Source organism: Neopsephotus bourkii, unplaced genomic scaffold, assembly GCF_033783945.1.
Source record: "Neopsephotus bourkii isolate Nb327-2 ecotype Australia unplaced genomic scaffold, CSIRO-AGI_Nbou_v1 NB_1491, whole genome shotgun sequence".
In the NCBI taxonomy this organism is placed as follows: Eukaryota; Metazoa; Chordata; class Aves; order Psittaciformes; family Psittacidae; genus Neopsephotus; species Neopsephotus bourkii.
Window position 1 is genome coordinate 466,408 of NW_026901967.1, and position 15,737 is coordinate 482,144.

Sequence of the window (15,737 nt, forward strand, 5' to 3'; positions counted from 1 at the left end):
AACACTGCTACTAAAACTTCATCACGGCCACCACTGGGCTCAACACAACAGAATTTATAGACATCTAAAACCAGAATGAGTTCATCTGCTGGATTCCACAGATTTCATGCATGTTTGGTATCTCTCCAGGGTCCCTCCAACCATGCTGTGAGGCTGGTGGCTGGCTTGCAATGCCAGCTTTCAAAAAGAACATAGGCTGTAACACCAGGCCACAAAGCCCATCTGCCCTTAGAACCGCATGCGAACATAAGCTAACATCTCACTGAAATTTATGGCTGAAGTTAAAAGTAATAAATGAATCCATGAATGTTTGTGGAGGAGAGGGGGAATGGAAGAATGTTTATTTCAGGGCACTGCAAGAAACCTTTTCCTGAAGTTAGATATTCAACAACATTTCAGCTGAAAACATGACAAAAGATCCATTTTCTTGCTGATTCAAACACAGCTGTTTAAAAAAAGAGGCATTTTAATAAACTGAGTTCCCACCCACCTCTCTCAAAAAACAGAGAGCTGAAACCAGCAGTAGAGGCAAGAGTGATTCTACCACGCTCACTTAATTTTGTAATATTCAGTATTTAGAAAGCCAACATAAGAATGGGACTAAGAGGGGAAAGTGCATGATGATTACTGAATGAAGTGATGAATTTTTGTAAGTGCCATCTGCCACTTGTTTGGAGTTGACAAATAATTTCAAAAACATTCCCTGAACTATTGCACAATAGCTGTATCACTGTGCAGGATAGAAGAGCATTTAAAAATATTTCCTAAGAAATAGATATACAAATCTGAATGGTGTTGATCACAGCAATGCTCCTCACTGACATCTGTTTCATACCTTTTATATCTTTACTGTATGAAAAGGCATTTATGCATTCACAGTTAAGTTGCGAGCCTATCTTTTACATGCATTAAGAACAGATGTGTAATATTTCAAAAAATATATAGACAGGTAAATATTTAACAAAAATGTCAAAAGGACATGTAACTTAAAAGACAGGCTGTATTTTTTTTAGAGGAAAAAAGGACGAACAAACTAAAATATGTTTATCAGAAACAGATTAGGTGAAATAAAATACAGCAGTGTTTCCTACATATGATAATTGCATATTTATAGCAACTTTAGGCAATGTATGTCATACAATTCGGGTAACATTGCATAGAAAATGTTAAGAAGCAGCACCCACGCTTTCTCTGACCTACTGACAACAATACAAGTAAATAATAGTCTTACTACTTCGCAACATGATTATTGCGGAAAATAAGTCAGAGGGAGACTTAGAAGTAACATATAGGCTGCAAGCTACACTTTGCAGGAGGGGATCTTTATCATATATTAATACGAAAGACTTCTTAGAACTAACGTTCCATCTACAGAGTGTGTACTTGATACAATATAGCGAAGAATCAGAGCTCCAAACCTGCTTAGTCAGAGCAAGAAACGCTGTATGAAATTAATACTTCCAGAAAGAAAGGAAATTACAAGCAGATAAATATCTGAAAAAAAAAAATCTGAGCTATCTGAGAATTAACTTGGAAAACTGAGCCTGTAACATGTTACACGGAGACTTAAGTCAGAAAACTTAACTGTATAGATGAGGCCCTAAGTGATATGGTTTACTGGTGGTCTTGGCAGTCCTAGGGTAATGGTTGGACTTGGTCTTAAAGGCCTTTTTCAAACTAGCTGATTCTATGATTCTTCAGTTGTTGCTATCTTCTACATTAAAAAACTCCACAAGTTTGTGATAAAGTTATGACAAAATGCAGACTCCTTCTGATGAAGCTGTTAAAAAAACTGTGGTGTTTTGGTTTTTTTTTTTTAATGACCATTTAAACTTTCGTTTTCCTGACTTTGAGATCTCTTTTCTTTACGCCACTAAGACGGAACAAGGCTGTAAAGAGAGCATCTGTCTCTAAACATAGCAGGAAAAGGACAAAACAGTCTGGGACACATCTAGCTATCCCTCTCTGAATTGCAAGCAGACAGTTGTGTGAATAAATTATTTATTGTAACTTCCTGGCAAGAAGCAAATCCGAGATTCCTTTCCTTGAATTATCTGAAGTTGAAATGATATCTCAGTACTTACTGAGAGGTTAGTGGAATTTGGAACATACTGATCCTCCTCTCCCAGCAATGCATCAATCACAGGGTGCCTCCCGTTTTTTATAATTATTTCTCGCCGGTTATCTTGCACAGTTGGTCTGCAAAAAAGAAGAGACATTAATTTCAATGTTTATTGTAACTGATTATTTAGAACTACTGTAACTAAATCATGCAGGAGGTTCATCTATGATGCAGATTTTGGGGAGTGGGTGGAGAGAGAAAAATTAATTAGTGCTATCAGGCATTTTTAAAGAATTCCTTGGTGTCATTCAGGCATAAAAAAAACACATTAGAATATTAGCAGATTGGAAAAAAAAGAAACTTTAGAGTATTTTCTTCAGTTTTCATGGCCTAGGGAAAGTTTTCAGTTGTTTATGTGTATTCTAAAAAAAACTATTAAGAACTACAAATTGAATTAGCAATAGCAAAACTCCCAAACTGATGAGTTTGCTTTCATCCCATCATTGCACCAACTTCTGCCAAGTGCCACTTTCTGCAGACACATTTCATATTCTCAGAATGATCTTGCTATGAACTGGTTCAGCCTGTTACTACATTAAGTCCTAAGTGGAGCATCGGAGTAAAGAAAATTGTCCACATCAAAGACTAGGGTATGATGAGGCAATAATCTTTCAATAAACATTACAGCTCTTGCAATCCGACAGCAACATCCAATAACAGTCACCAAACAACTGTCTATAAAAGAGCTTACTACCTAAGTTGAAACACTGAAATGACAGTACCTTTTTATAAATTAACATGCAAACAGATCAACACTTTTTTTCTCTCATCTCCAAGTCATGTAGAAAGTTTTGTCTCAAATGCTTCCACCTTAGCTGTAAATTTGTCTACATGTCTACTAATGTAACATGTATAATTCTTACATATCTCCATGTCTGAAAACCTCCATCTCCAAGAGCTGCATGTTCTTCAGAGAACAAAAAAGGCAAAAGCAGCATGTTCAACTGAATTATGACGACTATTTCTTTTTGGGTTTTTTTTCAGCATAAAGATACTTCCAGCGGTTGTATGACTGAGATGAAACCAATACAAACAGGGTCTTAGGCCTTGGGGACAAAGAAAGGAAATTTCACTCTACACTTGCTGGATGCATAAGTTGAAGCTGTAATACGATGGTCTGAAAAGAGGAGCACATACCTAGAAGTACTTCCACCTGTACCTCTCCACTTTGTATTCAAGAGAGGGAGATGACAGCTAAGTGACCCATTTGCCATTTCATAATTCTGCCCTCAGGTTTGGAAATAATTCCCTTTTTTAACTGCTTGATCCTCCTTCCAAGTATCTGTGAGACAGGATGTGGTTTCAGGATGCCATGAATCTTGCTAACTGCCTGTTCTGGCTTCTAAGGGGTCCATGGAAGTATTGCTTCAGCTATAGTAATACAAGAGCTCTCCCCTGCCGTGTGCTCCTACAATCACACAATTATGAATCATAAGACAGAAAAATAAAATAAAATTAAATTAAATTAAATTAAAATTCCTCTGGAATGCATAACAAGTCCTTCAGTCAGGTACCACCTTCCCAACAGCATTCCTTCAAGTTAAACAAATTCAGTCTGCAGAGTAGATTCTCAAACATCACATGATCATCTCTGGACTACCTACATCATCTTTAGGCACCTAACCTTGCTGCCCAGGAGCCGTGATGTTCATTTTGTAATCCTTTATGTAAAGGATGAGTCTTCCAATGCAGGGGTTGTGAGATGCCTCAAAGCTGTAGAAGGTGCTCCTCTCTCTCCAACAACTGTGTGGAGCACCCATGTCCTGACTTCACAACTTGTTTATATGCCTCAAGTAGGGTGGTAGGCAACAATCCTCAATCAACCAGAAACATTCCTCTGAAATACTTATATTAGTTAATGTGAAAAGCTTTCCTTCAGTAGCCCTCCAAAATGAATTACAGACACCTTCCCTGAAGCTTCACTAAGAAGTCTCCTTGCCAGCTTGTATGTGGTTCTAAGCCACTCTTCAAAATTCAGTGAATTATTTGAACTCTGAACAGTGAACAAATCAGATTTCAATTTGTTTTCTCATCTGAGTATACAGAACCAAGCAATTAGTTTCAAAGACATTTTGACAGAGGGACACAAGATCCCAAGAGTCCAGAAGTGATCAGCACACGTAAGCTGATTTCCCTGCGTCCACACACACTTAAGACATGATTTGTTGTATTTCCATGGGTCTCAAATGTTAAGAATTCATACAGTTATTCCAAAGCAGCTGTAGGAGCACTTGCAGCACAGCCCCACCATGATAATATTTGAGAGGGTTTTTCTGAAAACACATTTTCAAAAGAGAGTCAATGCAGACTGTGTGACAGACTGAATGGTTGAGGACTGGAAGCCAACAGCCCCTGCAGAAGTGTCTCCAGTAAACCTCAGAAACAGTAAGGGCTGCCCTCTAGGACAGCACTCAGCAGGTTGAAGCAGTGGCTGGCCCAGTGAACATCCAGTGCCTTTGGGGACAGAAACCCCAATGCATGGAAGAAAGCACTCCAGTGAGACTGACTGTCTCTGTGGGGGTGCAAGAGATGTGGGCTCCTGAGTGGGAGGAAGACCCAGCTGGAGGGTGTTCAGGCTCAGAAGCCAGCTCTGAACCAACCTCTGGTGAAGCAGGACTTGAGTGTTTGTGTCTCCCCTGCACAGAGAAACTGGGGAACAACCCTGGCACCACCAGAGTCCCAGGCTGGTGTGCCTGGGGTACATGTAAGTTGCACAGCTCATCAGGCTAAATACATGATCCTGGGTGAACCATCATCACTGTTCTGGAAGTTAGTACTAATATTTACCTGTTGTTTACCTATATTTACCTGTAATTTGTTATTTGTACTATATTTACCTGAAATACATCCTTGAAACATATCTAGAATTTTAGGTATTAGAAAGACTTTATAAATTCAGACCTTGATGAGAAAGAGAAGAAAAAATTTCTGCACAAAGTCCAACATATATTTATGTACATGTGAGATACCACCTACCAGAGTCAGGTCAAACAACAGACAAACATAAGATGTCAAATTTGAGCTAATGTTTATAGATCTGCACGAAGCACAGAACTGTCGCTTTGCAAAATCAGATTAAGTTGAATCCACTGTAAACAATTTTAATAATGTGTCATAGTATACCTATTAAAATTCAAATTTAATTTAACTACTTCCTGTAACAGCCTACATAAAATTAAAAATTCATTACCTGCAGTAGTCTCCTTGTTTAGCCACCTGGGCCAATGAGAACAGGCAGTCAATAGCTGCTAAGTGACCAACCGCTTTAGACAGAGGGTGATAATGTTCATTGAAATGGCTACACCAAAACAAAGATAAGATACGGAAGAGAAAAAAATAATTTCATACAGATACAAATGTACTGTCAGAATATACCCCACTCAGTCTTCTCACAGAGCTCCCAGGCTCTTAAAATTACTCTGAATTCAAAACTCCCAGCAGTGTATTAAGTTACAATATGAGGACACAATCTTTAATCAAGATGGAATTCAAAAAAAAGCAGACAAAATGAAATTCATTAGATCATATATAAAGGGTTTTCAGCTGATCCCTGCTGCCTACATGATGCTTATACAAATGCTGCTATTTATCACAGTGGCAACTCAATCCCAACTGGTGATTCACTTCAACCTTATGTTCATCAAAAACCCGCAAAAACCTGAAAGTGCATGTATGCACAAATTGCCTACAATTTCAGTAAAGGGTGGTATCTACAGCAGAAAATATAAGAATTAATTTCCCATCTATGGTACTGCTTCCCCAATAGAATAACAATGTTACCAGGAAGACACAGTTTTCAGTAGAGTTCATTCACATAGTCCTGAAGAATTTCTTTTTTTCTCCCTCTCATCATCTCAAAGATACAGCATGGAATATAAAACCAGTAGGGGGGGCAAAACTAAGTCATTTTAATAAAAAAATAAAATTGAGAGCTGGGGAACAAGAACACTTTCCTACACACAAGTCCTACAGCTGGTCTCATCTCCCAAGTAACAAAGGCTAGGACAACAGGTAACAGCCTCAAGATGCACCAGGAGAGAGTCAGACTGGATGTTAGGAACAATTTCTTCCCCGAAAGGGTGCTCAGGCATTGGAACAGGCTGCCCAGGGCAGTGGTGGAGTCACTATCCCTGTGTAGAAAAGGCCTTTAGTGTCTTGGGTTAGTGGTGGCCTTGGCAGTTCTGGGGCAACGGTTGGACTTGATGATCTTGGTCTTTTCCAACCTAAACAATTCTATCATTCTATCATACAAGGCCACGGACAACAGCAAAGTGACCATGAAAGCAGCAGTTCTCTAAGTGAAGAAAGGTTAAAATAGGTCTACTCAAACTTACATGGCTGATACAGTGACAAATTATTTAAGAGAACTATTTTTACAGTATTGCAAAGGCAACACAGCAGGAGAAGGGTTAACTGGAATGTATTTTCTGATTTCTACAAAATTTAAGGAATTGCTAGGCTTCTACTAGGAGGCAAACCTTGGCATCAGTTATGTCCCATGACACAATTTCTGAAGGAACTTCTTAAGGTTTCACAATGAGGGAAAAAGCACAGATGAAAGCAAGCCAAATACCGCTTTGTGACAAGAGGGACAATTTCAATGGGTCTGTAATTTATGGAAGTAAAAAAAATATATTTGACAACCAGACACCTGAAAAATTAAAAGGTATTTAGAAGTCTGAGAAATATTTTTTAAACTCCCATTTTAAAGATCCTTTGGCTAAATAGCCAAATAACTTTATTCAAAACTTAGATCTGAGACAAACAGGTCTTCTGTGCCCATTATAAGGGACAGGAACAGCCCCATTACTTTCTATCAAACAGACCCAGTCAACTGGCAGGGATAGCATACGAAACATAGGAGTATGATAAATCACACTAAGCCAAGGGTCTGCCTTTGGGCACCCTGAACATTCCTAACTCAAACCCTGTCAAGTTACAGTACTTAATTATTTGTTTTTTTTAGGTAATGGAACACTTAACAGCAAAGACATACTCTATTTCAATTAAGATTAGAAGTGAATTTGGTTAACTTGTATATTAAATTCTTTTTTCCAGTTCAATTACCTTGTACTGTAATAGTAAAATTACTAGATTTGGTTTAACTCAAAATGTTACTTTCAGGTTTTTAATGCAGTGCTAATAGCTTTCAAATTTTGCAAGCCACTTTTATATATTTAATAGTGTATTTTCATCAGAATTGTAAAATCTAGAGATATCTCTGCTGGTCTCAGGACTCAGTCTGCAAATTTCTTGCATCCAAATGCTTTAAAGTGAAGAATAATATTTTAATTGACTCTCTTTGAAGTTGTTGTGGGCAATATAATTAAATTATCAATGTTTATTATTTTATTTCCACTATAACAACAGAAAAAGAAAAATCTTAATCTTAAAAAAAATAAATACAATGACAAAAAATGACTCTATTTTGGAAACTCACTCTAAAAATCGTAGCCATTCAGCACTACAGTCAAGGACTAGCTGCTCCCGGAGCTGATTCAGATGTCTGTAATTTTCTATAATAAAAGGAGAGTGGAAACGGCTGACAGTTTTTGTACTGGAAAAAGAGAGAAAAGCCAAATATGAAATAAAGGTTACTAAGCAATCAGTTACACCATCCATACAAAATTGGACTAGTTTGTCTTTTGTGAGCTCTGAAAATAAATGTTTAAAAAATAAATGTTTAAAAAATAAATAAAGAAGTCTTTTATTTTGGTACCAAACTCTATTGATTCCAATTATTTTTGCTGTGAATAAAGTTACTGCATTGCTACCCATTCATAAGGCTCTTGAAATGTTTTTTACAATGTAGCATATTATTACTTCAGTTTATACATTTCACAAAATTTTGTTCAGCAATACACTGCACAAAGGGATGACTTTTCTGTGATTGCATGTATAAGGAACTCCAAGAAAAAAAAAAAATCACTTTAAAGAGGAAAACTTCATGATGAACCTGTAATAAACTTAGTAAATACAGATTGTCTTGTAAGTTTCTCTTTGTACACTTGCTATTTATGTATGCATTTTGATTAAGGAGTCACTTTCGCATTCCCAGGCATTATTTTACAAAATCCAGATTAGCTGTAATTTGTTCTTCATCATGTTCATTCTGTCTGATTTGTGTGCTTTTAATACTGAATTCTTGTGTAAGTGGATAGAAGGTAGCTTCAGGGTCCACCTTGATTATGCCTATTTCTGGCGCAAGATGTTTGTGCTCACACATTACACACACCAGGCCTTGTAAAGAACACTATGCATTATAATATTGGACTCCACACACTACAGCACTGGACTCTACACATACATGGACTCTACAAATTGTAACATTCAGGTATTCCACCTGTTTAAATAATAAAATAAATTACTGAAAAGAAAAAAGCCAACTACATAATTCAACTTATCTTTGTTTCATCTACTGGGAAAAGTATCCAAAGCTATTTAAAATCATAATTACACAACATGAAGTACCACAGCAAGCAAACCTTGCCTGTATGAATACGTGAAATGACATTTTAAATGGAATGGCTATATTGAGATGCACAGCTACCTTCACCTGTCTGAATAAGATCAAAATTTTATGAAAGATTTGTATGTACAAGCTACAGGCAAAACTGAATTCAGACTGTAATTCTGGACACCAGCATACATACTTTCATGTATGAAAGATTAAGCAAGTAACATAGTGCACCAAGGATATACCATGTAAAAACAAACATTTTAAGGACTCTGTTTTTTCAATTTGTTTTTGTTGTGTTTAAGCAAAACTGACTATGGCAATAAATTAACAATGTTGGTTGGTTGGTTTTCAAATAAAAAATGAAACCAAAACCACAAACACATGGAGCAATGAGAATGTGTATGTAATTAACTGTAATACTAAAATACCACTCTTAATATAAAAACAGAACAAACTTCAAAGAGATTTTACATACCTACTAACCATAACCCAGTCAGATGGCACAGATGATTTATGGGAATTCTTGACTTCTACCGTGAACTAAAATAAACAGAAATATAATATTACACACCATGGGATGTAAGAAAGATTACAGAATCATAATCATCATGCATCAGGAAATCTGCATGCATCAGAAGAAAACCAAGATCAGCCTACACTGACTGAGCAGACCAGAAGCTAATGTTTTTTGCCCCACTAGTGAGGGTTATGGCATAAATATTTTCTGACAAACAAGCAACTCCTATCCTGTTCTTGAGCCCTACCATGTTGCTGCCCCATCTCTGCCCTTCTATTCAAACCCACAAACACGTTCTCCTCACCTTCCTCTTACTAAGCCAAAGCCATACTAAAGCTAGTAGGTAAGTTTTACTTATCTGATCCTGACTGGGGCTTGTAGAGAATTTAGCATTTACACTGACTCTATGCTATAGATCACCTGATAAAGCTACTCCTTATCAGAGAGATGTGTCCTCCTGCCTCGGGATCAGTGATTCTGCTGAGCCACAGCCACCTACATTTCACAGACAGGAGCTCAAACTCTCAAATGCTAGCACTGCATCAACAGTACCTTCCATCGAGTTTCTATCAACTTGGGGTCAGAAAGTGAAGGAACAAGGAAAGTAGTAGCAAGAGGCTCAGTACAGTGTAATTTATATGATTTGTTTATTGCTGTATTTTATATGATTCATGTCCGTTATCTTTATAACACTAGCCTGAGGTCCTGGATGTCAAAGAATTGAGGCATTCTCAAATGAAAAATTTCAACTGGAAACCAGATTTTTACCAGAGATTAGATTAACTCAGAATCTGACCACCTTCACAGAAAAGCTGACAAAGCTTTTCCATTACATTTAGTACGTTTTAGATAAAAACTCCCACACCTCACCAGAACAGCCAGCAATCACCCTCAAGTACAGAGAAGAAGGATAATTCTAATGTGAGCACAAGACTCCAGCAAGGACATAGTGCACTAGTTTTTAATTCATATAAGACACTTTTAACATATTTGGTTAATGTAGAAACCCTGAAACTGCATGACACGTGTGAGATAAAAAGACTGAAAATGGGTAAAAGCAGAGGTCTGCAAAGATCTGAACATGAGACAACTGCTGCCACCACTAGTGGTGTTGCTGATGTGCTGGTATTACAGCTTTTTCTGAAGATCATCTCCAATATCCAGTGTTTAGGAAAGGAAGACACAAAATAGTGTGACAACTGTGTCTGTGCTGGATGACTAAAAACAGTCTGAATTAACACAGCCAGTTCAGTCGCCCGGCCTGTTTGTGTGGCTACTGAGGAACAAGCAGAGAGTTTGCAATCTTCTTCAAAAAAACAAAAGCATTTGCTTTCGTTCTTAGCCCTATTAGATAAATAATTGCAATAATAAATAAATGGGACCAAAGCACTGCTTATGCAATACAAGAAATCAGTATTTGACATATATAGCAATTCCTCTCTAAATCCTGCCTGAAATGAATAGCAATGCTATTGCTATCCAGACTGCTTTCTGTCCTGTTCAGTGCACACTATGAATTACATTACAGTTCTGGAAACAAAAGATAGGATAGATAGGGAGGTAACCTCGTATTTTGGAAAAGGTATGCGTCAGCTAGATCTTCATCAGAACTCCAACAGGAACTTAACAAACATAGGTTAACAACCTGGGCTGACTCTGAAAATCTAACCATGTGTTCACAACCATGGTTTTGGGAGCACATATTAAGGAAAAAATAGTTATTTTTTTTTTCTCCAAAAAGGCCTGTACCTTGAACAGCTGTTCAAGAGTAGGGGGTTGCATAAAACAGTTTCGTGGCAGCTTCTCTAGCTTCCAGAACTAGCAAATCATAAACCTGCTTTCTGCCCAAGTCTGATGTGAGGAAGCATTTGAATACTACATCTATCAGACTGCTACAAGAATATGAGAATACACCATACAGAACTGAAAAGACAGCGTAACTTAAGGAGACTGCTCTGGAACTCCCATACAATCCCCTTTCCATTACTTCCATTCCTTTAGTATCCTTCCTTTCCTCACAATCATCTCCCTCTATTGCTTTATTTGATGTCTCTGAAACACCCATACCAGATGTAATTAAGTAACAACTATCCCTAAGCTCTGCAGCTCCTTTCACGAATACACCAAAGACATGGCAGCCTGTCTGCAAGGGCTTCTGAGCTGTCCCATTACAAAGCTCTCCTCTCACGAACACGTGCATAGTGCCTGGTCGTTTCTCAAACCCTCCTGGTAAGCTTGTATCTGTCTACTTCATCAGATGCTCCTCTCTCATTGATCAATTACTTCTTCTCCTTTCTTCACACACGTGTCATCACCCACCTTTTAAGGCAGCCTCTCTGAGACAAACCTCTCAAATCCTGGCCCTTCCCTTCCTCACACAATACTCAAATACACTCTTCCAAATTTCTGCTTTTGGATGTCAGCATCTAATAGCCTACCCCAAAGCTTTACCTATGCTTCCTCTTGCCAGCTTCACCATCAAAAATCGCAGAATCATAGAATAGTTAGAGTTGGAAAGGATCTTACCATCTAGTTCCAACCCCCCTGCCATGGGCAGGGACACCTTACACTAAACTGTGACACCCAAGGCTGTCCAGCCTGGCCTTGAACACTGCCAGGTATGGAGTATTCGCAACTTCCTTGGGCAACCCATTCCAGTGCCTCACCACCCTCACAGTAAAGAATTTCTTCCTTATATCCAATCTAAACTTCCTCTGTTTAATTTTTAACACATCCTTCATCCTTTTGATGAAGCCCAGGATACAGTTGGCTTTCTGGGCTGCGAGTGCACACTGAAGCCGGCTCATGTTAAGTTTCTCATTGACCAACACCCCCAAGTCCTTCTCCACAGGGCTGCTCTGAATCTCTTCTTTGCCCAGCCTGTAGCTGTGCCTGGGATTGCTCTGACCCAGGACCTTGCACTTGTCATGGTTAAACTTTGTAAGGTTGGCATCAGCCCACCTCACAAGTGTGTCAAGGTCCCTCTGGATGGCATTCCTTCCCTCCACCGTATCAAGCAAACCATACAGCTTGGTGTCATTGACAAACTTGCTGAGGGTGCACTCAATCCCACTGACCATGTCACCAAACAAGACTGGTCCCAACAGTGATTCCTGAGGGACACCACTCATTACTGGTCTCCAGTTGGAGACTGAGCCATTGACCACAAGCCTTCATGTGCGGCCATCCAGCCAGTTATTTACCCACTGAGTGGTCCACCTATCAAATTGATGTCTCTCCAATTTAGAGACAAGGATGTCATGCGGGACAGTGTCGAACGCTTTGCACAAGTCCAGGTAGATGACATCAACTGCTCTATGCCTGTCCATCAGTTCTGTACCCCCATCATAGACGGACAATACCCACCTAAGGTGTTCATCAAATGCTGCTATCTTTAATCCATTCCTTCTGACTCTCTCTCACCTTCACCATGCCCTATCAGGACCATGATGTTTCTCTTGGGTCTTTTCCACGTTCCTAGGCCCCCAATGTGACAATGGGCTGCTTCCAGCTCTTTCCCTCCTTATCTTTACTCTTTTTATTCCCAGCTCTTGTTCCTAACTCTTAGTTCCCTAACTCCTTTCTTTTCTGTTTCCTGTGGCATTTTCCCCAGTCTTCCTACTCTGAGCTGCCAAAGGCCAAAACTGAACAGCTACCTCACTACTCCTTTCAGCTCCCCCACCAACCAGGATCTGCCATCTCTCTTCATTTTCTTGCACTGAACTTCTCAGGCAGCTGGAGCATGGCCTGCCCACACTTACACAGCATCTGGCAAACAAAAGCTCTGTTCTGCAACTACTATTTCTAAGAACTAAAAGTAAAAAAAAAAAGTATCATTCTTAAAACTGTTTCTCTTCTCTCCCATCTTTCAAGTTACAGCTTTAATCAGTAATTACAAATCATTTTACCATTCTTCAAATCAACCTAATGATGTGCTTTTTGGTTCTCTGAGAATATTTCAGCACTTAATAGCCACATAAGTAACCCTGGAAGCATGCAAGCGTTTCTACATATGTGGAAAACCAAAACATTACTGAATCAAACTCAACTGAAATAACCTGGGTTTATTATCTGAATCACTAAAGCAATTCACTTAAAAAAGTGAAGTGTCACAAAACTGGACTTTGAAGTTGTACAAAAAATCATGTTCTTTAAAGTATATGACCTCATTGAGTATCATATTAAATGAAGAAAGTTCAAGTTAAGTCTAACTTTTAAGCCGTTTTTCTGACAAGCAAGCGTACTGCCATATATAATAGATACGATATTACCTCTTGACCAGAAACTGTAACATATTCTGCAGAAGGGTTCTTGATCTGTTTACGAATGTCCAGCAGATGCAGTTGGATTTTAGAAAGCACATCCAGAATCTCCTCTTTTTTCTTTCTGATGACAGGGAAGTCTGTAAGGTCCTTGAACAACTGGGTTTTATCTCCAGTCCTATCCATAAGAAGCATAAGATAAAATAATGGTAAAACCGAAGATAAGTTTTCTAATTCTATGGGCTGTGTCCATACTTTTATTTGTTAATTTTCATTTGTTTTAACACCAGCTTTTTATTCCACTCTAAATATAGGTTGTCTGCTACTGCGTCATGATACAGCACATTTACAGAAAGCTGTCATACACACTACATAAATAGAAAGGAACTGTGTACATGAGCTCTAAGAAGCTGCACCAAGATAACCCCCCAAATGGTTCAAACCCAATCTGTTCCTGTTTCTTTCTACTGTATCACTTCATGCTCATTCTGGTATTGCTGACTCAGGTTTCCTGCAGTTTCTGGATGTGCATTCTGCAGATTTCTGTTTGTTCTCCCTCAGTTGAGTAGAGCAAGAAAAGGAAGCACAAGAAAAACCATTCCTTTCTGCCTCAATCCTAATTCTGGAATGGAATTGCTGTACCAACCTGGTGCACTCCAAGTGCTGACAACATCTTTGTCATGATTAAATGCAAAGTTTTAGATAATTTCTGAACACGGATTTGAAATGTATTAAGAATTTAGACAAATTGACAGATTATCATGTGGATTGAGAAGTCCCTCCCAATAGGCCTTCATCAAAGCAGAATGTCATCAGGAGTTTCTCGGAGCAGCTTCCTTCTTTTCTCAAGGAAAAGATTAACTAGAGCATTTTTAATACATGCAAAACAAAGACTCTTTTTCTAGTCTCAGTGTCAGAAAATGACAGAATTGTTTTGGCTGCACTATCTCAGCTCAGGATTGAAACCTGAATGCACAATGCCATTTAAATGTTTAAAACTGGGAAGCTGAAAAAGCTATTAAAAATATGGCTGTCATCAAAAATAACAAAAATTTAACTTATCTTAATAAGTAGCAGGCAAACAAAGTAGTGAAATCAGCCCTAAGTTAACTGGAAACACATTTGTATTTGAAAGCAAATACAAAACTGTACAAGTTAATTGCATAATCACCCTGAATTCTAATATTTGGAGAGCAAGTAATTAGCAAACTGAAAGCAATAAAACATGGAAGCAATAAAAAGTCTAATAGTCTACTTGCTTTAATATCCCTTTGCCTATGAATGAAACTATAGCTGGTCACAAACCAATGACCAGACAGGTAACACTAAGCTGTGCTTTGATTTTTGCATTACGTGGCTGTAGTTATTGCACAAAATGACAGCAAAAATGTCATTTTAAAATACAGTATTAATTTTTAGAAACAATTTTGTGCTAATTAGACCTGTTTCCATGGGAATGCACTAAAAAAAAAGACTGCTAGTAGCCAGCAGATGATTGTGAAGATTGTCACTGCTGTGTGATGCCTACCAAAAATATAAAAGTTGACAGTTTAAAAAAAAACCAAACAACCCAAAACCACAAACCTCAAAATCTCAAACACCCCCTAAAAAAAAACCCTGGATCACAAGTATGCTTTTGAATGTCACTACAGTATTTTACCCACACCACATAATAAAATTAAGACATGATGCAGTATACATATAAGTGCATGTATGTATAAGTAGTCACCATGATTCCAATGAAAGAAAGGGGTTTGAGTCCAAATAATACTGACACACAAGTTTTAACTGTATAAAGGCCAAAAGGTAGGGTCTTTCAGTCATTTTGAATAAATGCAAATAAAACGTGTAACTTCTGCAGATCTCTGATGATACCTTCTACTAATATTATTATATCTTATTTTTGTATGCTGTTCAAGCCATTATCTATACAGTAACAGGAAAAAAAAAGGAAGCATATTTTACACCTATCTACAGTAATTCTGGTATAATTAAGATACACTCTGCTTTGTCATAACCTGTCACAACTATAATTGGATCACATTCATCAGTAGAAATCTCATAATCCCACCCGTCCAATAGGCGTAGCAAATACTTCAAGCCTTCTCCACTTCTAAATTTACACACCTTGCATGTGTCTCTAATTCTGAAGCAAACAAAATAAGGTCTAGGCACTCTTAAATTCTTAAATTTCTTAATTTTAAATCTCAGTTGGAGAAAGATAAAAAAAGTTTTTATAAATAGAATGGAAGTTTCAGTCTGTTTTGAAAATAAAACACCAAGACTATACTGCCCCAATACAGCAACATATTAAACTGTAGACCACATCTTTCATCAAAGAACCTTCACCTATACCACAGTCAACTAGATCTCATT

The 15,737-nt window shown here is 38.0% G+C and overlaps 1 protein-coding gene across 1 annotated transcript in view; it reads right to left on the bottom strand.

Moving 5' to 3' along the window:
• MSH3 (mutS homolog 3) overlaps positions 1 to 15,737 on the bottom strand; it is a 113,760-nt gene that overhangs the window by 26,199 nt on the left and 71,824 nt on the right. The window contains 5 exon segments of the mRNA XM_061369302.1: positions 2,085 to 2,199; positions 5,313 to 5,420; positions 7,563 to 7,679; positions 9,058 to 9,122; positions 13,371 to 13,539. Of these exon segments, the coding sequence (XP_061225286.1) occupies positions 2,085 to 2,199; positions 5,313 to 5,420; positions 7,563 to 7,679; positions 9,058 to 9,122; positions 13,371 to 13,539 (574 nt within the window).